Below are 25,326 nucleotides of genomic sequence, written 5' to 3'. Positions count from 1 at the left end.
GCAACTTAACCTAATTTTTTCCCGCTCATTTGCTTTATTACGTTTGCAATTATTTAACCTAACAAATTCCATATAAAAAAATACATTGCACACCAATTTCAATTCTATCCGCTTCCCCTTTTTTTTTGAAGAAAATATTTTCTACCATATCAATGATCTTACGGGTTAAAGATTATTTATTGGTCTCTATTATAGTCGAGAAAACCCGTGCGATGCACGGGTCAAAAGTCTAGTATGACTCTTAATTTAACTTAAATATAATTCTTAATTTTATCATTGATGGATGGAATATAGACCTCTAAAAATTAATCTAAAAGTAAACTTATCATTTTTAGTATTTTTTCTAAGAAGCTAAATAAAATATATTATAATAATAAAAATATGAAAATCATTCAAGCATAAAACAAAGTCGAGGTTCACAAACAAAGAAACATAGACGAAAAACCACATAAAACAACATCAAGGGGTGGAAAAGGTGATACAAACGGATGGTTAAACCGCCAAAAATTGAAATAAAAAAGATTAAGTTGGTATCTAAACTTTCAAACACCAATATCATGAATGAATCTTAATCCTATCAAGAAATTATACAAGAGACGTTTCTTTGTTCCAAAAATTCACGAATTTCAATCCTTACAAATGATCGAGATGAAAGTTAATCAAATCATTTGAAAAAAAACTGGCAAATATCCCTACTGAAGAGATGAGGTCCACCAAACTGCATAACATGCATGCAAACGGCAGATTATACAATGACTTATTTTTGCCCAACAAACTTTTACAACAAGTTATAGTGATTAGAGAACTCTATTATTTAAGTTTAATACATCATATGTATTTACTAAAAATGTATCCTAACTAACTTTCAATTGCTTAGAAGTTATGCTTTAGATTACTCAATTTTCTACTTCATTTTACGCATTGAAACATTGTTGAATGTTCTACTTCAAATATATGCTACGATTACGAAACACAACTGTTGAAGCATCATAAAATAAGAGTCCAGTTTTTTACTTCATAATTAAAAAATATATCATTTTAAAAATAACATTTTAGGGTTCCCTCTTTGCTTGATTAACCTTTTAGAAACAATCATAATCCCTTTTTTTTGCTAATAGGAAACAGTTATAATCTAGAAAGGAAAAAAAAAATGATATATCATTTTAATGAAAAGTTACTTGAGTAGGTTCCGAAAACATAATGTATATGAAAAAAATGTTAAGGAAGTAAAAGAAAAAATTTTATCATTGTAACAAGCACAATCTTTCTTCTTCTTGTTTATGGACTAAGACGAAGGGATTTATTGGGGATGTTTAAGATGACGAAATTTCTCTTTATGCTTCTTCAATTTCTCAAAAGCTTCCCCGAGCAGCACTTAAGTACCGTTTGCTCTCCAACTGTAGTTAAGTGTAGTTTGACATTTTTAAGAATGGTTCAATCATTTTCTAAATCGGTGTAATCGATTTAAACATACTCTCTGCACGGTAGTTAGCTTCGATGTATTTTGCTCTTTTCGGGGTGGCCGAGAGAAAAAACGAAAGCCTAAAGAGCAATTTTCTTAAGATGAAAGCTTAGTACAACAGCAATAGTATTGGATCACAAAAATGGGCCGCAGATTTTAAATGGCACGTATTTGCTACTTGCTCCCCTGTTTTTGCTATTCATGGTTAATCTCCCTTGATGTGAACACCCCCTTCCACTCTACAATTCTTCTGTGCATGATTTACACTAGGAAAGTAAGTATGTTAGGTCGTCTGACATGACTTTATGGCGTGTTAGGATCCTCTTCATTTTTCCTTTCAATGGTTTTAAAAATTTTTAAAGTGTATAGAAAATAATTAGACACACTAAATGTTACATTATTATATTTTTATTTCTAAATTTGGTAATGGGAAAAATAGAGAGCTTTACAAATGGAGAGGATCTTGATCCATTTATGGCCTACTCTATGCCATGTTGAGGCTAGCTCAAATTTTAAAAAATAAACAAGTTCTCACCAACAAAAAAAAAATAAACAAGGTCAATAATTTTTAAAATGATATTTAGGTAAAATTGTCAAACTACATGTCATTGAAAAATATTTTAGGACTACAAAACCAACCTTCTTAAGTAAACATATATCTTTTTTACTATTTTTATCATATTAAATTTTGTAATGTGTTAAATTATAAATTTGTTAAATTTTTCTTTAATTAAATACACTAACCTACATCAATTTTTGACATATTTATATAATTATAATAAAATATAATTTAGATAGAATGTTGTCAGATTCTCAAAACGGCTGTGTTAGATTTCAAAATAGAAAATTACCCCATTGATTATTAATATGTTAGACTATTTATGAAAGCTAGTGGTGTAGGCTTTTGGTAAGAAAATAGCGTAGAAGTGATATGAACCTTAGAGAATGTGAACATATTCAAGATGAAAGCATCCTTCCACGACTGAGTTCAACTTTTCAAGCAATTTTTACATAAAAAAACCCTACAAACACAAAGCAAGAACCAAGAAAGAAATTGAAAACTTTCAAAGTGGAATATAGTAGAAAGATGAACATGGAGATGAATAATCACCATTTCTATAAAGGAATAAAAAAATTGATCGCCACAAGAGATTTCAAAAGCTACTTGATAAGATTCACATTTTTTTCTTAAACAGCAAAATTATAAAAATTTATGAAAATCACAATTGGTTCAACCAAGAACTTTTGGAGGGAATTCTATACCTAACACAAGTGTGAAAACTTGCATTGAGCTTATTTTAAGCTTAGAAGTGTATCAACATGTTTATTACATTTCCGTAAAGACTCCAAATTAGAAACAAGCATCACTTAGAATAATTTGTTTTCGCTAGGCTCTCCAACAAGTTTCAAACCCAACAAAGTAGCAACTTTTCGTTCCATCTCCATTTGGAGTCTCCTAGTTTTACATATAGTAATTACACTCTCTTGTTGTCTTTGAGCTTCTTGGAGGTTCTAATCAAGAAGGATTTTAAATAAACTTTCTAACATTGCGAAACTTTCAAAAAGGTCAGACCAAAACTTATCCGAGCCTATAACATATAATAGGTTAAGCTCAAGTCTAACAATTTCAATGTATCTTAGACTCAAACTTTGCAGATCTTAGCTTATTTACACTCCTAATTTTATTTTGACCTACTTCTCTCTCGTCAAACCAAGTAAATTAGAACATTTTTCTCTGTGTTTGCAAGTTCTTGAACACTAGTATTTTCGTGTATATGTTTATCATAATGTTTATGTTATCTTTTTTTATGATAGAAACCATGTTATCTAAATACAAAATAATTCACTACCAAAAATAAAATAAAAATAAATACAAAATAATTAAGATTTAAATAGGTTACAGAAAAATTAGTTTTCATACTTTATTTTATGTTTTTACCATCCGAAAACTAAGATTTTGGAACAGATTTTTAAAGTGTTCCTCATTCTAAAAACTAGGTTCTTTTATTAGTGAGTTGAAGAATTAATTTATAAAAGTCGAAAATACAAAATAACTTCAGAAAAATAACATCCTTTGTTTCCTTTTTTCGTTTCTCATTGCAGCTGAAGTTTTTAACTTCTTATTTTTCTTAGGCAATCATGTTGGAAATGTATTGTGGGTTTCAAGTGGGTAATGAAGAATATCTTTGAGTTACTAATCTTTAGTTTGTTGATGATACATTGTTAGTTGACAAAAAACGTTGGTGTAATATTCGCACCATAAAAGATATTGTGTTACTTTTTGAGTTGCTTTCAAGGGCGAAGGTAAATTTTTATAAAAGTAAGTTTGTTGGTGTTAATGTCGAAGCATCTTGGTTAAATGAGGTTGCCATATGTTGAATTGTAAAGTGAGGGCATTACCTTTCAAGTACTTGAGATTGTCAATTAGTAATAATTCTCGGAAATTATCATTTTGGAACCTTGATCAAATCAGGGAAAAATTGTCTACTTGGAAAGATCAAAACGTATCGATGGATGATCATCTAATTCTTTTGAAAGCCATTTTAACATCTCTACCAGTATACTTCCTCTCCTTTTTCAAAGCTCCTTCATGAATGTTTCTTAAAATCGAGTCTCTTTTTAAATCTATTTTGTGGGGGTGGGAGTGAAGAGGCTCGTAAAATTCATTTGTTTCATTGGAACAAAGTGTGTTTACCTAAAGAGAATGGAGGTTTAGGTGTCAGAAACTTAAAAACGTTTATTTACCTAATTTAGGAAAGTGGCGATGGAGCTCAAGGAGAGAGAATGATGTGTTTGGTGTCAAATTTTATCTCATAAAATATTTGATTTGGAGTAGGAATACTTTTAGTATTATTAGAGGTGATAAGAGTGGAGGGAGATGATTTATGGATAATGATACTAGGATTATAGGGAATGGTAGTAGCACATTATTCTGGAACGAACCACGGCTGGATGAAGATGGTTTGACGGAGTGCTTTAGTAGCGTTGGAGAAAAATGTGAATCTGAAGGATATGGTGTTAGGTTATGTTGAGAGAGTTCGTTGGAGTTGGAGAATAAATTTGCTGGTGTGGGAGGAAAGGTTGGTGGTGGAGTGTAATGTTTTATTAACTAACATTTCTTTGCGTGATAGTATGAAGACAGTTTGATATGGGATATTAATCATGACAGTTTGTTTTTAACTAAAGAAAATTATAACTTGATTTTCGATTTTGAAGAAGTTGTTTATTCTCCTTTGTATAAAGTCACTTGAAATAATTTGCTTCCATTGAAGATATCATTGTTTGTTCGGAGATTGCTGCATAAGCGTCTTCCTTCTAAAGACTAAAGATAATTAATGTGAAGAGGAATGAAAAGTTTAGCAACACTTTCATGTGATGACTATGTAATTTGAGCGAAACATCTAAACATTTATTTTTTAATTGTCCGATGTCAGGAAAATTTTCTCCCCAAATGCAAAGAAACATTTGATTGACAAATAACTCTTCCACAAATAATTTGAATGAAACATCTAAACATTTATTCTTTGATTGTCCTATTACTCTAACGCATGTATTCTCTCGAGAGGTATGTAAATGCATGGCCAATCCAAGCAAGAGAGGTATATAAATGCATGGCCAACCCAAGCCCTTGCTTTAGGCCCCAAAAAATAAACATTTTTTTCTAAAGGGATTTATGTTAGTCTATATGATGATACTAAGAGTGCATTAGAGGGGGGTGAATAGAGTTTTTCGGTTTTGAAAGAGTTTGCGAAAGCTTAAGTTAGAATACAATGATGTCTACTGGATTATGCTTGAATATGATGATATGAATAAAGCAATGTAAAGAAATAAAGATTCAAATATGAATGAGAAGTTCACTATTGAGTCTTATTTGAGAATACAACAATCAATACACAAATTCAAATCACAAAACTAAACTATCTCAAACCAAACATATTAACAATAAATCACATTAACTACAAATGAACACGAGGTATATGAAGTAATTGTTTGAAGTTAATTTTCAACTTGTGATTGCGAGAAAATTGAAACTTTAAAATCTCAGTTAAGGAAATTGAGATTAAGTTTTGGTAAAAAGTAAAGTGACAATCAATTAATAATCACTTCACACAATGAATTCATATACATAAAAATATAATGCTGGAATTAAAAAAGAAAAGGGAGATAAGAACACCAAAATTTATAGAGGTTCCCCATTTTCGTCCTCATTAAGGGTACGTTCTCTCTTTGTGATAGAAAACACATCTATTACGGTCTTCCCCTATGATGAAAATGTTTACAAGTGTATGACTACAAAGATTCCTTTGATTTCCTAATCTTCTATGTTAAGCAATCACACAAGATCCAATCTTTAAGACCTCTTGAAATTGGATAGCCACAAGGTATTCGAATATCAAGCTTCCATGCAATCCTTTGAACTTCTACTCCAAGAATTCGTATTTGCTATGTCCGAAGCTTTGATCTCATTGAACTTTTAGTAGTTAAGAAACAACCTCCAAAACCCTTTGGAGGTGCAAAATGCCTTATTTTCTTTAGGTCCTGGATCCACCACTAATACCCGTGAGAGAAACAATTCTTACAAGTCCTATAACATCCTAAAAATCTAGACTTCACACTCTACCAAAATCTTAGAAAAGGTGTTTAATCTGAAGAAGATGTAGAGAGATAGAGAGTTTGAAGATTTCAGAGCCTTATTTGCAAATTGTTTAAATGAGCTGAACTGAGAGTTTAAGAGGGTATATATAGGTGTGAGTGAAAATGGTTAATTTTGACACAATATAACGACTTGAATCGAATCGTAATGAGTTTGAATCGATCAAATAGTGTAAAAGGAGGTGATATGAAACTATGAAGTTTGACACGATTCAGAAGGACTTTGAATCGATTCAAGACCTTTTCAAGTGAATATTGATACGATTCCAATCTTTGGATGCAAGAGATTGAATCGAATCATGAAGTCTAGATGAAGATTGATACAATTCAAAGAACAATGATACGATTCAAAGAGCAATGGACACATACCCGGAATGTTAAATGATAAATTCAAAATATTCAATGAATATTTGAATCGATTCATATTGTCAAAATAACATAAACAACCAGAGACAAATAATGATATGATTTAGAATTACATGAATCGAATCAAAGACGTAAAAAAACGTATCTTATAGAAAAACTTGACTTCCAAAAAACTCCTAAACACAATACTAACACTTCTTGACATATGACATTATTGTAGAGAGCATGAGATAGTAGATTGACAAAGGGTGCTTTAACAATTAAGATATTTAACAAATGCAAAGAAAATATAAATCTAATTCTAGTTATATATATAAACAAAACCTAAGCTATATTGAAGGAGAAACTATATTCTATCCCTTTTTGATGATGTTAACCGAGTGTTGATGATGTTAAATTTGCTTCTTCTGAAATTTAGCATACAAGCAACCAGAACATGGTATATACAAATATAGTATACAAGTATAACAATCGATGCAAACAAACATAACACAACATACTTGGCAAACAAACACAACGCAACATCATATAGAGATAATTCTTCCCATTTGACAACTTCAAAAGGGAGGTTACCCGAGAAAACCAGACAAAATTCAAACAACATTACAAAATTCAAATAAAGTTGCATGAAAATAAAACATCAGTGGGCATGGTTGAGGGAAGAGAAGTACCGTGAAGGGGACATGTTAAAGGTCGTGGAGTTTTTCCACCTTTGAATCGATTCCTTCATCTCCCTAAACTGAGTGTCATAAGCATCAAGCCGCTGATCCATATACAACCTTATACTTTGGAAAATGCTAACAAGTGTTTTTGGGGCATTGTTTAACGAATTGAAAATAATAACTTTTGCATAGAAATTTGTGTAATTATCACCCTTTCTAGATAAAATTTCTTGTAATTGATTCATTAAACATTGACCTTAAGATACTTGTTAACATAATCCATATTATTACTCTTTGTTTTACTCCATCCGATCATATTTATAAGAGACATTTAAATTATCAAAAGTTGATTTATTTAGTCCAAATTCTTAATTAGATACATCACATTTTGTTGAACTAAATGTTTTTTATAAATAAAACCAAAAAGAGTAATGGTGAATAAATAATACTATATTTAAAAAAGGGGTTTGTCTAAAAATGTGCAAAAATAGAAAAATCCTTTAAAAAATTCAAATTTTGTAAGATTACTTGCTAATGCTAAACCACCATTGGATATTCCATTTAACCAACCGAATCTATGTCCAAGATCCCTCTACCGTAATTAAACCCAAAACCAATGACCATTTCCACAACAACTACCCACCAAAACCCAACCGCGAATCCAAAACATCTTGACTGTCTAAAAGGGACCCACCAACAGTCAAGATTACGCGTTTGACTAACGTACAAAATATTTGAAACTTAGAATCATTGTGTTTGACCGTAGAAAAAAAAAAATCAAAATTCAGACATTTATTTTTCCATTTAATTAAATAACAAAACAAAGAAAAAAGACCACCTGCGAGAGAACAAAGCAATAAAGAGAGAGAATCTAGAGAGAGAAAGAAAGAACAACAACATCGTATCTTTCGTTACATTGTCTTCAGTTTTTTTTTTTTTTTTTCAAATTAATTTCTTGTTTTAGGAGAGGGAAAAATTGGGGTTTTCTCCTTTTGAACTGTGATCATTTATTTTGGAAAAAGTTTTGATTTTTTTTGGTGGGAATTGAGGAAATTAGGGTTTGGGAGTGAATTTAGTAACCATGAATATGATGAGAAGACTCAAGAGCATTGCTTCTGGAAGAACTTCTATTTCTTCAGATCCTGTAAGATTTTTTATTTTTATTTTGCTGCATAAGTTTATTTTTTAGTTAATAATTTGGTTTAAAAATTGTGTTTTTTGGTTGCTGAAAAAATGAGAAACTAAGTAGTTGAAGAAATGACCAAGATCACTGTTGGAAGTATCTCAGATTTGTCTAGATGAAGTTTATTTTTTCTTTCTTTTTAATTTTTTAATTTCTGGAAGTTTTTTTTGTTTGGTTATTCATTCATTGTATTAGGTCTTTTAATTCAAAATTTTGTATTAATTAATTAATATGTTAACTTAAATCTTGCTTGCATTGATTTTGTGTTAATTTACCAAAAGAAAATTAGTGAATTGGATTGTATACTGGTTGTTTGTTTTAGGATATTATTATTGTTCACTTAATTTCATTATGATGGGATTAAACAACGATAATCGATGAATGTAACTAAGTATTATGTTTAGTAGAGTTTATTATATGGTTTTGACAGTGCAATTTGATTTTTAAAACTCACCGGACTATGCGTGTCTTGAATGTTTTTCAGGGAGGGGATTCTAATTCGAAAAGAGTTAAGCTTGATCAAGAAACTGAGAAGGTTTATGAAGGAATAAATTCTTTAGGAAGAAATGATCGGGAGCAGCGTGTGGATGCATCGAAAGAAGCAACAGTTGGTACATCCAATGAAGTATCTACAGAAACTAAAACTGAGAAGAAGTCAGGTTTTGATGAACTTCCGAAAGAGTTACATGAAATGAAAATTAGAGATGAGAAAAGCAAAAACAACAATGAAAAGGTATTTCATGTCATTCATTGTTTCTTAATCCTTATTTTCATAGCTAAGCTTTTTGTCATTCAAATCCGGTTCTATAAATGTAAATATGTGTATATGAAAACAAGTTACATTTATATTTAATCTTCATGAACCGAAAAATCTTTAAATGCATCGATTATCGAGGTTATTGATTTTTTTTTTTTTTTGTTGCATACAGGATATAGAAGCAACTACAGTGAATGGCAATGGAACAGAAACAGGTCAAATTATTACAACCACTATTGCTGGTCGAGATGGACAACCGAAACAGGTTATTACTTCATTATCGTTGCAGCTGCTTATTAATGATTCGCTATGAAATATAGAGCTGTTATTAACTAACATTGTGTCTTGCTCAGACAATCTCATACATGGCCGAACGCGTGGTTGGGACCGGCTCTTTTGGCGTTGTTTTTCAGGTATTTGCTTATATACTTTTTGCTGTATTTTCATTCATGTAGTTGTCTTTTTCTTTTCTGTTCCTAAGGCATGTTAACTTATCTATGATGTTCTTTATTTTCTGTAGGCCAAGTGCCTTGAAACCAGTGAAGCAGTTGCCATAAAAAAGGTGCTGCAAGACAAGAGATATAAGAATAGGGAACTCCAGGTTATGCGCATGGTTGACCACCCGAACGTTGTTAAGTTGAAGCACTGTTTCTATTCAACGACTGAGAAAGATGAGTTGTACCTCAACCTTGTTTTGGAGTATGTACCTGAAACTGTTTACAAAGTTTCAAAGAACTATATTCGGATGCACCAACATATGCCTATCATTCACGTGCAACTGTATACATACCAGGTAAGTCTATAAAATGTGATGAATTGATTAAGTTTTATTTTGTTTTGAATTCTCTGTTGGATTTTTTTTCGAGCCAATTGCTTATGGCTAAGTATTATTTTTGTGTTTGTATTAATATGTCATGGCATAAATATCTTGTAGATTTTACGTGGATTAAATTATTTACATGAAGTGATCGGCGTCTGTCATCGAGACATCAAACCACAGAACCTATTGGTAAGTTTTGTTTGTGTTATTTCAGCAGTTCAGCTTGATCATAGCTTTTATTTTCCTTTTTTTCTTTCTCCGTTTTAAGTTTCATTTTTTCCTACATTTTTTCATGCTTAGAACTTTGTACTATGATAGCATTTTGAAATTCGAACTGACATGTGATGTAAATGATAGGTCAATCCACAAACACGTCAGTTAAAGATATGTGATTTCGGGAGTGCAAAGATGTTGGTAAGTTTATTCACCCTCTAAATTTGAAGATCTTACATTATTATTGCATATTATAATAGCATTTATCTGACTTTGTGATATTATTATTTAATTTAAGGTGCCTGGTGAACCCAACATATCATACATTTGCTCTAGATATTATAGGGCTCCCGAACTAATATTTGGAGCAACTGAATACACGACTGCCATTGATATGTGGTCTGTTGGTTGTGTTTTGGCTGAGCTCCTTTTAGGGCAGGTCAGTATATTCAAGACTTTCTTTGTTCTTAATTAAGCGCTTATAGCATAAACACTTACCATATAAGTGTTTATGCATAGGTTTTTCTATAACAAAAGATAACATGAAGTCAAACTGTTTTCATATTGGCCACAAGCTAGTTTATGGAAATAAGCTGAAAACAGCTTATGGATATGTCATAAGCTGTTTCCATAAGCTCTCCTGAACCGTGTTCACAAGTTCTTATATCAGTAGATAAGCTCAAATAAACCAATTTAAACAAATGCTAGGAATAAAAGGCATACTTTTAGGTTGATACTTATCTATTCTGTATTATTTACAGGCAATGTTTCCGGGAGAGAGTGGGGTAGATCAGCTAGTGGAGATCATTAAGGTAAAATTTATCATTTTCTTTCCTTTTCCGCTTCCTTTTGCTTTATGAGCTTCTTTTTTAAAGTTGCATTCTGTCTCCTGCTTTTTTCTTGAATCTGAGCTTTTATTATGCACTTTAGGTATTGGGAACACCAACAAGAGAAGAAATAAGGTGCATGAATCCAAACTACAATGAATTTAAGTTCCCTCAGATTAAAGCGCACCCGTGGCACAAGGTTAGCAGTTCTTTCCCCCAAAGTTTGCATGTAATCCATAAATCATAAATTCTTATGTTCACATCTGACTAAACTAGTGGTTTCCAGCTTTTTCACAAGAGAATGCCATCTGAAGCAGTGGATTTAGTTTCAAGGTTGCTTCAGTATTCACCACATCTACGTTGCACCGCTGTAAGTTTATTTGCTATGGAAATGCTACCTGTCTCTAAATATAAATCTGGTCTATTGTCCTAATCGTGTCTGTTTACAGTTGGCTGCATGTGCACATCCATTCTTCAACGATCTGCGAGACCCAAATGCAAGCTTACCAAATGGACAACCACTACCTCCTTTGTTCAACTTCACACCGCAAGGTAAGATGGTAGTGGCGGTGAAGTTTCCATTTTTAGTTATATGTTATTACCTGTTGCTTATCTAAAAATAAAATAATGCAGAGCTGGTAAATGCGCCTGAAGATTTGCGTCAACGTCTCATTCCCGAACATGCAAGGAGTTAAATTGATGAAATCAGTCACTGTAATATCTATAAGGGTATTGTAAATTGGTTTTAAATGACTAGAATACCCTCACACGCCTTCAATGCTTCCTGCCCGTCAAAGTCTTTTGTCCAGCCTTCACAATTGTGACTATACAACTCGTATAAAGTGAAGACAATCAAAATCAAGACAATGAAGACATGTAGGTGACAATGCCATGGATAAAGGGACACTTTACATGTTGTTGCAAGTGTTTGGATTTTAAACCCCTTAGTAGTAGTAGTGGTAGCAGCTTATGATTTGATTAATGTTTAGGTTTTGAAAGATAGCGACTTCTAACAATTATGTAATTATGTTTCTATATAGTTCAAGTTCGTTTATTCCTTAAAATGAAACCTAGATGGATTTTCAGTTTAGTAGGCACCACTTTTCTACAAATCCTTAATTCATTTTCATTTTTCTTGTTATACCAAAAACTATGATAATATATCCTTTGGCTGTAATGGATTTAACTTGTGTATATTCACTTACAAACATGGATTATGTATATCCTATGGATGTCAAAATGCATGTATTTTCGTAACATTCTAAAATTAAACTTTCTAAGTGTTATGTTTTGATAGTGTATAAAACTCTGAAAGTTAGGTCTTGAAAGACAATGTTTAAATAACAGTGTTTGATTTTATGATGCAATGCTCATAATGTGATTTCTATGTGCAACTTATCTTCAATGTGTTGTGTCACTCTAATCTAATGACTCCGCAGCAGTCATGGGGCGGTGTAGCCTAAAAGGAGGCATAGTGACAGTGGGCTTGTGGCACCACCCACATGTGATGTCGGCGTTGAAGATCCCCTGTCGCTAATGATTCTTCTCGCCGATGATCTCTTAATCAACCTCAATCCCAACACCCTATTAACCCTACTCGTGGCCTGTCACCACTTGGTTTGACTTTCCCTTATCGTTGTTGCTTCCATGGTTCTTAAGATAAAGCCAAGCTTTCAGAATGGTGACGTACACTGACCGAGAATTAACAAAAATGAAAGTAGGTTTTTTCCCTCACCTCGTCATCCTTCCAAACAGACGGGAAGGGTAGGATTCTGATAGTGGGAAAACGAAGGAGACAGACAATGGAAGAACAACAGTGAGAGTGTATTATAGTATAGACAATGCTTAGTAAGATCTTCTGCCCTTTAATTGTACATGGTTCTCAAATGTCAATGCTCACCCTACCACAAAAAAGGATTAATTGGTGAAAGTCCATTAGTTTTGTTGTTACCCTTAATATGCCTTCTATCTATGCCAAAAAAATATGGCTTCTAATAAGAATATGTCAAAAGAAGAATAAAAATAGTGTAAGAAGATCTGCTACATTGTTTGAGAAGTTTTTTGGTGCAAGGAAAAAAACAAAAAGAAGGAGCTCAGGGGTATGTTTGTCATCCAGTATTTCAGGAAAGGTGATGTTACCCAACACCACAAACATTATCATCATAGCTCCTTCAAAAGTTGCACCAGCCGGGAATTGAACCCGGGTCTGTACCGTGGCAGGGTACTATTCTACCACTAGACCACTGGTGCTTTGTTATTATGATCAATGAGAACATAGTATATATCGTTACATTACATCAGCTCTTCAATGTGGTTTTTCACCACTTCTTCTGTGTCTTTTATCCATCGCTAAAAATCATTGTGCAATTCGTTCATTTATAAAGGTTAATAAGATTTGTTTTCTTTCTTTTCTGTGTACAAAAGACAATTGGTTTTTCTATTATTTATTTTTTATATGAAAGGTCAATGAGATTTTAATAGTATAAAAATAAAAAATATTTAAAAATAAGTTATTTTTTAAAAAAATGTTAAATCGTTTGAATCGAACTAAACCAAACCAAACTTCACTGTTGTAACCTTCCCTCTTCCTCTCAATGTCGGCAGCAGCCACCCAAACTTGTTTATGATGATGATGGCACTGTATTATTTCATAACGACAACGACAATATGTAGAGGGACGTTGGCATCGAGACTATTGCCGATGACAGGAAGAGAGAAGAGGCGTGAATTTGGCAGCGTGCAACGTGTTAAAGTTCCACATCACAAACATGTTAAACAAAAGATGGTATGAACATGTGTTTATAAGTGGAGACAATCCTCACATCACAAACCTGTTTTGTGGGGTTGTGTTAGTCTCAACCACAATTTCCAAGAGACAAGAATAGGGAAAAGTTACAATATTGAGTGAAGAGAATAGAGAAATAAGAACTAATTATTTAATTTATTAAATAAATACTTATTTCTTAATTTTAAATCACATCCCTTAGATGTTACTTTGCCCAATGTCTTGCATCCATGACCATAAAAATGGTCTAAATGGATGATACTCTAAATAAATGGAATCAGAACTCCTTGATTTCCATCATCAATATTTTCAAGTTTCAATCTTTTTTTCTTCGAAAACTAGGAGGACAATGTACATCTACACACATCTTAGAGAATTTATTTTTGCACCATCGCAGCTTCTCGCGTGCCCTCTATTTTGACTAAAATACCCCGTTCAAATTTTATAATACGAGGCGTATTCGAATTATGAAATCCGAAATGGTTAGTTCTTCTTTTCGACCTCTCCATGGCATGCTAACCCTTGTCTTGGAAAAATCCCAATTCATATTATATAATCCAGAGCATGTTTTCCCACATTCGTATATTTGATCCATTCGTGTGTGTGTGCGCTTCTCAAAACCTCACAATCTCTATCACATTCACCTCCAAAACACCATATTTTGGGAGAAATTGTGATTTCAAAGCACAATCCAAGCATCAATGGACTTAATACACATTATTTTTTGTCTGAATGCAAAAGTAATGTGACTATGAAATCTTCCTCATTCCATTTTTGTGTGTTTTTCTTTATTTCACATCACCAAATTTGTACTGTCGGCATTCAGATTTTATAATCTGAACATTTGAACAACCCAATTCTTAATTATATAATTTGAATCATGCTAATACAAAAACATATCGGGATTCCTGACTATTGTTTGCACTATTTCATACATGGATGCTCCCATTGATACCCTGTATAGTTTGATACCTCACATTATTACAACTCCAATTCTCTTGCCAACCGTGACAATTCCTAAGCCATAGTTTTTCGCCTCTTGTTGAGAATCCTTCCGTCAATGCCAAATCCGAGGTGCTACCCCCATTTGTTATTCATTCTATTGATTATCGAATACTGTTTACTAGTGAAAGAAAGTTTACATCACGAGATTTGTTATCGAACATGATGATCAATGTAGATTTCGTGATGTTATAAGCCTACATGTTATGTTTGTTGATGATCATCACATTATCTGTCTTTAACTTTTACGAGAGCTAACCAGTGACCGTAGCCGTTATCTTTGATTAATTGGGACACAAAATCGATTCAACCAGGTTAATCTTCTTTAAAGCTACATTTTTTTAACCTATAGGAGGTGGCAATGTATATATTTGGATAGTAATGATGTTTATACAACTATTTGGTGACAACTCTTATGATAATCTTTTTTTTCTCTCTTTTTATTGGTGAACAACAATAGAGAGAAAAAGAAAGAAAGAAAGTAAACACATGATCTAAGTATGAGAGATAAAGTTATTCATAAATAGTCACAAAATAATCGTACAATATCATTTCTCATATTTGAGCCCGGTAAACATGATGCACCAATATTAGGAATACCAATAACATACATAAATATTTTCATCAATCTTCACCCTTTATTTTCATTTTCATTTTTCTCTCTTTGTGGATAAGGACGCTTTACTTCTTAAATCTCTTCTTTTAATAGTATACTTATACATTAAAATTGACTTCATCAATCTTCGACAAACATACATAAAAAAATGATATAATGTTAAAAACACAAATCTTTAAACAATGCCTGGGTAATTCCACCTAAAAGGAATACCAATAACACCACCATTAGAGTTCTTGGTACCAACATCAATTCCAGTTAACCGATCACCATAACTCTTTCCATCCGCCATTGTTTCCTTTTCCGCCACCGTAACCGATGTTTTCTCCGGCACAACCACCCTCACACCAAAATGAATAACTCCATTTTGTCTCCCTTCCCAATCCCTCAATTTATAACTCAAAATTCGCGAACAATTTTCCGATTCAGCCCTGTTTAGAATATCTGAAACGGCGATTCTTGCCACGCCAATAGGACGAACACTTTTGAACTTCTTGCATTGCACCTCAAAAGTGATTGACCTTGCATGCAATGGCATGTTCAACAAAAATTTCTCATTCCATGAAAGGAAACTCGAGTTTTTCCCACAATCATCATTATCTTTCACCGTCTTGGTCGTGTAACAAGTAAGAGACTCGCCTCGAACAACAACGTATGCATCCTTAGTTACATGAATATTTTCACCGGATATAACCGTTATTTCTAATGTGCGTGAGACCATACCCATAGTAGAAAATTTAATGTTGTATATTATAAAAATGTGTGTTAGCTAGTACTTTAAGAATGAATGTATATTGCTATGTCCTTCAATCTTTGCTGTGATGGAATTGAGGTGTTATGTTATAAGTTGTGTGAATATATAATAAGCTTAAGTTTTGGGATTTAGATTTGGAAAGTGGTGAGAAAGAGGGAAAGAAAGAATGAGTGTAATTGGTTTGCGGTTTCAGTGTAATTTGAAACTTGGTTTGAAAAGGCAAAATATACGTTTTCGTTGATGACTTTGACTTTGTATAACTTGCAGCACAAAACAATTCCGTTGATATATCCGCTAATACGCTGTTTGGTTGATATTTTTGAGATGAAATTATACTGAAAGACCGACCATTTATGTTGTTTATTTTTTTTTTTTTTTGTGAAGTTGCTTGTGACATGAGGTGAAATATTTATCTGTGAGACTAAATTTGTAAACAAAATCTTAATAAAAAACACCAAGTATGAATTTTTCCACACCTTCTTCAAAAATAAAATAAAAATACCTGGTATGAATTTTTCCACACCTAATATATTTAAAATAATAGAGCACGTATAACAAACTATTACTCCCTCTAGTCTCCTGGATTTGGATTTGTTAATCTCCTATATAAGTAAAATTAGTAGACTTTGTAAAATTGTAATCAAAAGATTATATTATATAATCTCATACAGTTTTTTTAATGTAATTAAAACATTAATTATACTTTTCAAATCATCAAACTTATTTCATGTGAATAAAATCACTTTTAAGAAAGTAAAACCAAATATATATTTTTTGATTAAATTAAAATAAATTTTATTATTATTATAATATATATATTTTTGGCTTAAATGCACTTTTGCCCCCCTATGTTTCAAATCGTTGCGATTTTGGCCCCCTAAGAAAAAAAATGGATATTTTGACCCCCTAACTTTTGTGCCTCTTTTGAATTGCTGGTTTTTGTGTCTCTTTTGAATTCCCTATGTATTGGGATGAACTCTTAGGCACTGCAGCTGGAAGTGGTGTGCCTCTTCTTGATGTAAATTTCTCCTACTAGAAACATACACCAATGTTGTTGCATTGTATGTATAATTAATTAATACCAATGTTGTGCCTCTTCTTGCATTTGTTCCGAAAGAAGGATTGGAAAGTTTAGACGAAGATTCCTCAAATGAGTGTTCTACAGTTCTTGTTGTTGGTGAATCTATGGCAATTGCGGCACACAATGAGGATGCAAATGTTGTTCTTGTTGGTCACACGTAAGCTTTTGTATTCATTTTTTGTTTCGGAATTTGAATAAAAGGGCTTTATAAGTATTCTTTCCTTTTTTGGTCTTTATGTTTTGCAGCTTCCAAGCTCTGCATTTGCTGGGGAGCTTCCAAGCTCTGCATTTGCATTTAATAGCAATGGATTGGCAAAAATTCCCTATTATTTCAAATGGTCTCTTAATATAAAAAACCATGTAATGTAAGTATTAAGAACAAAATTTGCTAATTCTGGAAAATGAACGCAGCGATTCGAGCAATAAAATGGGTGAAACGGACAGATTCGAGCAATTCAAAAGCGGCACAAAAGTTAGGAGGTCAAAATATCCATTTTTTTTCTTAGGGGGCCAAAATCGCAACTATTTGAAACATAGGGGGTCAAAAGTGCATTTAAGCCTATATATTTTTGTAAAAAAATACCAAAGTTAATGGAATGGTATTTTATAAATGATATCTTTAGGTGAACTTAATTAATATTTACTTATATTATAGACAATTGAATATGAGAACAAAAATAGTGTTTTATTAAAATGTTTTTTTTAATAGTTTTATATATAATGTGTTAAAAGTGTTTGGACTAATGAAATTAATTAATGAATAATGTATTATTGTTTTACTTAAATTAAAATATATCAATTATTGTCCTCGTGAGCTCAACTTAATTGGTAGGGACAATGTATTATATATGCAAGGTCCGGGGTTCAAACCCGACCAAAAAAAAATATATATACCAATTATTAGTATATGACTAATAGAATAGTATTAAGTTTTATACAAAGGAAAATTTACATCATTTAATTTGAACAGAAACATTGTCTTTAACATGAACTGTGCTACAAACTAAGTGGCCGATGAGTCCTAGAATGAAACGCTTGTGAGAACTCGATTTCAATTTTAGGCAGGAATAAATTTTGATCCAATTTTAGTTATCTCTCAATCAATGGTAAACTAGTGATGTGCATACTTGTGACCCATTCAAGTACGGAAATAATGAAGATGGTACATTTAGATGAAATGGTAATTAATAGATTCTTTCAGTTTAACCAAAGACCTTGAGTTCAAATCCAATGAGAATAGAACAATGTTAAATCTCCTGAGAGAATTTTGTTTTCAATCCATTGTAAATTTACCCGACTCAAGATATTAGTCTTTCAGCTGCGTGCAGAGGCTACCCATTACACAAAAAAGGAAAGAGATAAGCCTACTCTCTCTATCTCTATGGTTTAATGTATCATTCTCACACACACGAACTTTAGGTGAATGTTAATTTGTGCCCTCATAGACACATGTTAATGATTTATTTAAAAATATATGTACCAAAAGTCATGCATTCAATTACTTAAAAGTTAAAATATTATGTTTTCTAATGTAAAATTGCTCTTTTTTGCTTCCTTAACATGTGCTTTTATGACACAAGTTAATATGACACTTTTAAAACGCTATATTCGATCTACCTAGTTGACCAATACAACCATCCACTAGACACAACCTTCGATCGCATAATGTTTGGCATATGGCAACAGCTCAACAATCTTCGGAGCGTATGGAATGGATTGTCATTCAAGCTGTGTTGTGTGTGGAAATTGTCTTGTAGCTAATTGTAATAATAACATTTGAAGAATCCGAAAAATGTGTGGAAATTGTCTTGTAGCTAATTGTAATAATAACATTTGAAGAATCCGAAAAATCAATGTACAACGGTTACGTGAGCCCAAAGAAATTTCATCAAAAAGTAATCACACATGCAACAATGAAAAGGCTCTTGAATGAGTCCACCTCCAAAACACACGTAAAGAGAAACACTTCGTTAAATCGTAATGTTAATTCTCTTAACATTGTTACGTGCTTCTAATGCCACACGAAAATTTAATTTCGAAGACATTTCCAAGTTGGTCACGTAAATCAAGGTCAGAGTCAACACAATACTTGTATTTTTTATTTTTATTTTTTCAAAAAAAAAAAACTATTTTTTTTTGTTTTACCATGGCAATTAAACGTATATATCACAATACTATATATTACTACTGTTTTACTTTGACAAATTTTGTTTTTTTAAATTTAGACTGGACCTTGGCAATTTCATGACAGCAAATTCTTTTTCTATAAAAACTAAATGTATCATTTTTTACAAATATTAATTAAACAATTAATTTGGTTATTTCTTCCATCTTTTCCTCATATTTTCTCACCAAATCCCATTACTTATACCCTCTTCCAACATTTTCATCTCAAATAATCATTCCTAAACCATACCCTATATCACTTCACATTTCTTATAATAACACCTAGTTACCTATTGTAAACAAAAAATCTCATAGAAATGGAAGGAAAACAACCAGCACGCACATTAGAAATCACCATTATTTCCGGACAAAACATAAGTGTTGATCGAAATTCAAAGGGAGATGATATTTATGTTGTTGTTCGTGCGGAGTCTCTCAACTCTTGCACGACAAAAATGGTGAAGGAAAATGAGGGTTTACTTTCATGGAACGAAAAATTCTTATTAGATATTCCACCGCATGCAAAATCAGTGACGTTTGAGGTACAATGCAAGAAGTACAAAGGAGCTCGTCCCATTGGAGTGGCTAGGATAGCCCTTTCGGATTTTCTTGGTGACGATTTGTCGTTGCAAAGTGATGTTCAAACTTTGAGTTATGGGTTGAGGGATTGGGATGGTAGGAAAAATGGTGTTATTAATTTTAGTGTGAGAAGGGTGACACAAGAAGGTAATTTGTGTGTAGAAAAAGAACAAGGTATTGAGGATGTGGGGTTGAAGGTGGATGAGAAGAATTCAAATCATGTTGTCATTGGGATTCCAGTTTTGGGTTTTTTGTTTCTTTTGGGCTATTCTCTTTTCTCTTTTGTTCGTCGAAAGTAATGTGTTGTATAAATAAAACTGCTGCAAAAGATTGATTTTTGTATTTCATTCTTTTATACAAGAAGGCATATAGATATTTTATTTTAATTATTTTAGTTTTGTGTGACAATAAAAAAGAAGGTTTTTCCCTTGTAATATATACCAATATAAGATTAAATTTACTTTGTTGTATTTAATTTGTCAAAAAAATATATATACCGTCAATATATGCCTTCACATGTTTTATGTTTGTTGTTTAGGTGGTTTGAATTAGATCTAGAGCTTTGTAAATTTTCATAAAAGTACACTTCTAGAGAAATTATTTAGTATGGAGAATTCATTTTAAAATTAGAAGAATCATGACACACTTTATATATCAAGTAATTTTGAACCTGCTCTCTTTAATTTGTTACAATTCACGTTAATTTCATCAAATTTATACAAATCCATATGACTTAGTAGAATGCATGTGAATTCTAACATTAAAAAATAGTGTGTTAGAGAGTTTGCTAACACGCCTCTTTTTAGAAATGGAGCTAAGACAAACGAGAACAGTTCTATTTATAAACCTATATTATACTCCTAGTGGGGTCAAATCAGATCATTATCGACAAGGCAACTAATGCAGGAAAATACTTGCGTGGATCAGGGACCAAACCCTATTGTGTGGTCACAACCAAAGAAATGGGAGAGAAGAGAGAGAAGAGAGAAGAGAGAAGAGAGAGAAAATGAAAAAAGTAAACAAAGAAAGAAAAAACTATGTGTGTGACCAAACCCAATTGTGTGGTCCTGGTCCACACAAGTCTTTCTCACTAATGCCTCATCTACTATGGCGGGTAGACTTGGTTCTTGACATAACATGTATGTTAGTCTTGGTGAAAGAATTTAATTTATTAGTTCTCGGTGGTATACCCATTTTCTTCCTCCCATTCATGATAAATCCAGTCAATGTTTGGAAATTGGTGGTTCAAATATGAGATATTTTAGGGGTGGCTTAAAGAGCTTGAGGAAAATTCCTTCACTTTTTAAACCAAAGGGTGGATTAGCCAGGGGTATGTTGGAATAAAATGTGTTTAACAATGAACCTCAAAGAGTTTTGATGATAACAAGGTATTAAAAATTGTAAATTGGACTAGCTAATATTTGTTCAAGTGTACAGGACCACAGTTAAAAAAGTTACATCATTAATTGGTTCTGAATGAGCAAATAAAGAGCAAAAGAAAATGAAGCTTAGACGATTCTGAAGGCAATACGCTCCTGAAAGTGGAAAGCGCTCCTGAAGTCAAGCTGCTCCTGAAAGTGGAAAGCGCTCCTGAAGTCAAGCTGCTCCTGAAGATAGTAAAAGCGCTCCTGAAGAATAGTGCTCTTGAAGACAAGAGGTCCAGAAGCCACATTATCAGAAGCTGCATCATCAGAAGCTGAAGAAGCTGCACCATCAGAAGCTGCAGAAGCTGCATCATCAGAAGCTGCCTCATCAGAAGTCATTTCACCAGAAGCTAAAGATCAACTGGATTTGCAAAAGATTCAAAGATTGAAGAATCTACATTGCAAAAGCTGTCTATTGGATTCGAAAACATAGCAGAAAATTAGTGGAACATTGCAACGGTCATTTCAAAGGTGTTTGAAGGCATGTGCTTGCAATTTTGGACGAAAGCGTTGACATTGTACTTCTGTACGAATTGTACAACCACGTTCTCCACTACTCTGTTTTGTGTCCACGCTACAAGACAAGAAAACAGCTCCAGAATACGGCTTCGCCTGCATAGATGTTCCTTTGGATAAGGAATGATTTTCAAATTGGTTCTTCATAGGACAACAACCAAATCAGGCAAAAGATCATTGGTGAAAGATCAAGCTTCAAACAACGACTCTTTGGTGTGCTGGCAATTTCACAACGTCTCTTTCACACCTCTATATAAAGGAGTGAAGACTTAGAGTTTTGGTAATGCAAGAACGCTGAACGAAAGACTCACAACATTTTTACAAGTGCCAAACCCCTGCTGAAATTGTTCTGCATTCACTTAGAATTTCTGTGTCTCAAAGTCATATCTTAGAAATTCTTAAGTCCATTGAGTCTGTATCTGATTTGTATTGTGAGCACCTCTGATTGTATATCAAGTGTTCAACCTTAAACAATTTTCTGCGTAATTTTGTTTAGTTAGGAAGTCTCTTGCAGTTGTGCTTGAGCAGGAAGTCTCTTGATTGTGTTCTTGAGCAAAGGAAGTCTCTAGCTTGTGTGCTTGAGCAAAGGAAGTCTCTTGCTTGTGTGCTTGAGCAATTGTAATCAGATATTACTCTTAGTGAAATCTCCTTGGAAGTGCAAGGGGGACTGGACTACTTCCGGATTGTGGAAGGAACCAGTATAATTGCTTTGTGTCGTTCTTCTTCTCTCTCTCTGTTTATTCCGCTGCATTTAGATTCTGATTATCACTTCAGAAGCTGTCTCACTTAGCTTCTGATCAGTGTGTTCAGTTTTTAGGAGAAACGAAGAATTTTTCAAAACACAATTCAACCCCCCTTTCTTGTGTTTTTCTCACCTTCAATTGGTATCTAGAGCCTTGGTCTGTTGTGTAACACTTAACCGTGCAACAGTCAAAGATCTGAGAAAAACATGTCTACTCCTCCTCCTATTGGTTCTGGTGATACTAGCTATAAAAATGTCTCACATGATTATAGTGATAGTAAGAAATCCAGTGTTGGAAAGATTCCAAAATTCAATGGAGATGCTGAAGAATTCTCTTGGTGGAAGACCAACTTTTACAGTTACATCATGAGCCTAGATGAAGAATTATGGGATATTCTGGAAGATGGTGTTGGTGATTTAGTCCTTGATGAAGAAGGAGCTGCTGTGGATAGAAAGAAACATACTCCAGAACTGAGGAAACTCTACAAGAAGCATCATATTATCAGAGGAGCCCTTGTCACTGCCATACCCAAAGCAGAATACATGAAGATGAGTGACAAATCCACTGCTAAAGCTATGTTTGCTTCTCTCTGTTCAAACTATGAAGGGAGCAAGAAGGTCAAAGAAGCAAAGGCTCTCTTGCTTGTACATCAGTATGAGTTATTCAAGATGAAGGATGATGAAACTATTGAGGAGATGTACTCAAGGTTTCAAACCTTAGTTTCTGGGCTACAGATTCTAAAGAAGAGCTATGTTGCTTCTGATCATGTAAGCAAGATACTCAGAAGCTTACCTGCCAGATGGAGACCAAAGGTGACTGCCATTGAGGAAGCTAAAGATTTAAACACTTTAAGTGTCGAAGATCTTGTTAGTTCTCTCAAAGTTCATGAGTTAAGTCTTAATGAACATGAGTCTACTAAGAAGAGTAAATCAATAGTTCTTCCATCCAAAGGCAAGTCATCAAAAGCTCTCAAAGTGGTTGAATCTAAAGAGGAAGAACAGTCAAGTTCAGATTCTGAACCAGATGCTGCTGAAATGGCCATGCTCTCAAACAGACTTCAGTATCTGGCCAAGAAGAACAGAAAGTTTCTCGCCAGAAGGGGTAACTCCAGAAGCTCAAGGAAAGAAGATCAGAAGGGATGCTTCAACTGTAAGAAGCCTGGACACTTCATTGCTGAATGCCCTGATCTTCAAAGAGAAAAGTCAAAGGACAAGTCAAAGAGGTCTACATTCAAACCAAGCAAATTCAAGAAGCAGATTAAGCAGAGTTTAATGGCAACCTGGGATGATTTGGGTAGTGAATCTGGATCTGATAAAGAGGAAGCTGATGAAGATGCAAAGGTAGCTGTTGGGTTGGTAGCAACAGCAACTTCAGAAGCTGGATCAGATTCAGACTCAGAAGATGAAAACGAGGTATATTCCAAAATTCCCAGAGATGAACTTGTTGAGTCACTTAAAGAACTTCTTACACATTTTGAAGTAAGAACCAATGAGTTGAAGGATTTAAAAGAAAAATATGCTGATTTGGTACAACAGCAAAAATCAACTCTATTGGATCTGAAAGCTTCTGAACAAGGACTTAGGGGCTTTGACTTCATGTGTAAAACATATGAAGATCAGCTCAGGTTCTTATGTCAGAAGCTACAAGAAAAGTGTAATGAAAAACCTTTAAGTAACCATGAAATTGCTCTTGAAGATTTTATTATATCTGGCATTGACAGAAGCAGAGTAGCTTCTATGATTTATAGCATTTACAAGAACAATGGCAGAGGAATTGGTTTTCCAGAAGTGAAACTTGAGAAAACCAATCTAAAATCTTGTTGTGAATGCATCAAGGAAGGTCTGAAAACCTTCTTTGTACCAGAAGGGGCTGAGTTGGAAACTGTTGTTCAATCAGAATCTGAAGCTTCTAGTTCTAAGGCTAAGATTACTTCAAAGCCAAAGAACTCTAAGTCAAAGGCTATGATCAAATCTGATTCCAAGACTTCAAAGGTTAGGATCCTGAAAAGATCAGAACCTATTCCTTAGAGTCTGGTGAAACCAAAATCTGAGGCTCTGAAATCTAAGTTTCAGAAGAAGACAATTACTGCTTCTGAAGTACCAAAACCTAAGGTGATGGTTAATCAGAAGCAACACAACTCACAGCACAAGGTACAAGAAGTGAAGAGTAAAGCCTTAAGTACTAACCTTCTAGGACCCATAGGACAATGGGTACCTAAATCTAAAAATGTCAATGATGCAGGTATGTCTAAGAGCAGTGCCAAAGCAAAGATCATGGTACCTAAACAGCGGTTGCTCAAGACACATGACAGGAGACAAGTCCATGTTCCTCAGCCTAACAATAACAGAGGGAGGAAATGTGAAGTTTGGAGGCAACCAGTCAGGCAAGATCATAGGTACAGGAACTATTGGTAATTCCTCTACCTCAATTAATAATGTATGGTTGGTAGATGGTCTTGAACATAACCTTTTGAGCATTAGTCAATTTTGTGATAATGGTTATGATGTGCTTTTTGAAAAACCCAACTGTACAGTAATCAACAAGGAAGACAAATCCATTGTGTTCAAAGGAAAGAGAGTTGACAATGTTTATAAAATCAATTTTTCTGAACTGGCTGATCAGAAGGTGATTTGCCTACTATCAGTGAATGATAAGAAATGGATGTGGCACAGAAGGTTGGGACATGCTAACTGAAGGTTAATCTCTAAGCTTAGTAA

At 33.4% G+C, this 25,326-nt stretch overlaps 3 protein-coding genes and 1 non-coding gene across 4 annotated transcripts; 2 read left to right on the top strand and 2 right to left on the bottom strand.

Annotated features, from left to right (window-relative positions):
• The first annotated feature begins 7,979 nt into the window (after positions 1-7,979).
• LOC146897921 (shaggy-related protein kinase theta-like) lies at positions 7,980-12,007 on the top strand. The gene is made up of 13 exons (XM_085738163.1): positions 7,980-8,287; positions 8,811-9,059; positions 9,256-9,348; positions 9,437-9,496; positions 9,604-9,876; positions 10,018-10,092; positions 10,261-10,317; positions 10,415-10,555; positions 10,878-10,928; positions 11,047-11,142; positions 11,230-11,313; positions 11,393-11,495; positions 11,577-12,007. The coding sequence occupies exons 1-13, from the start codon at positions 8,225-8,227 to the stop codon at positions 11,636-11,638; spliced, it is 1,407 nt and encodes a 468-aa protein (XP_085594289.1). The 5' UTR covers positions 7,980-8,224; the 3' UTR covers positions 11,639-12,007.
• Positions 12,008-13,122: 1,115 nt separating this feature from the next.
• TRNAG-GCC (transfer RNA glycine (anticodon GCC)) lies at positions 13,123-13,193 on the bottom strand. The gene has a single exon. It is a non-coding gene; the product is annotated as a tRNA-Gly (tRNA).
• A 2,063-nt stretch (positions 13,194-15,256) lies between these two features.
• Positions 15,257-16,186, bottom strand: LOC146897919 (BON1-associated protein 2-like). The gene has a single exon (XM_085735808.1). It carries the CDS (start codon positions 16,071-16,073, stop codon positions 15,522-15,524), a length of 552 nt encoding a protein of 183 aa, XP_085591934.1. The 5' UTR covers positions 16,074-16,186; the 3' UTR covers positions 15,257-15,521.
• A 3,260-nt stretch (positions 16,187-19,446) lies between these two features.
• On the top strand, positions 19,447-20,273 carry LOC146897918 (BON1-associated protein 2-like). Its single transcript, XM_085733237.1, has one exon. The coding sequence runs from the start codon at positions 19,665-19,667 to the stop codon at positions 20,223-20,225; it is 561 nt and encodes a 186-aa protein (XP_085589363.1). The 5' UTR covers positions 19,447-19,664; the 3' UTR covers positions 20,226-20,273.
• The last annotated feature ends 5,053 nt before the right edge of the window (positions 20,274-25,326 follow it).

The sequence above is a fragment of the Medicago sativa genome, chromosome 8, assembly GCF_051527215.1.
Source record: "Medicago sativa cultivar Bolivia chromosome 8, Bolivia_mono, whole genome shotgun sequence".
NCBI classification, from domain to species: Eukaryota; Viridiplantae; Streptophyta; class Magnoliopsida; order Fabales; family Fabaceae; genus Medicago; species Medicago sativa.
Note: the sequence above shows the minus strand (reverse complement) of the source record. Positions and strands in the feature narration are given on the sequence as shown.

What these genes read in the sequence shown, in the direction of transcription:
- LOC146897918 (XM_085733237.1), top strand. Translation starts at nt 19,665, where the DNA reads ATGGAAGGAAAACAACCAGCACGCACATTAGAAATCACCATTATTTCC.
- LOC146897919 (XM_085735808.1), bottom strand. Translation starts at nt 16,073, where the DNA reads ATGGGTATGGTCTCACGCACATTAGAAATAACGGTTATATCCGGTGAA.
- LOC146897921 (XM_085738163.1), top strand. Translation starts at nt 8,225, where the DNA reads ATGAATATGATGAGAAGACTCAAGAGCATTGCTTCTGGAAGAACTTCT. An exon ending in TGCAACTGTATACATACCAG is followed by an intron (nt 9,877 to 10,017) that starts GTAAGTCTATAA and finishes AATATCTTGTAG; the next exon opens with ATTTTACGTGGATTAAATTA. An exon ending in AAGCGCACCCGTGGCACAAG is followed by an intron (nt 11,143 to 11,229) that starts GTTAGCAGTTCT and finishes AGTGGTTTCCAG; the next exon opens with CTTTTTCACAAGAGAATGCC.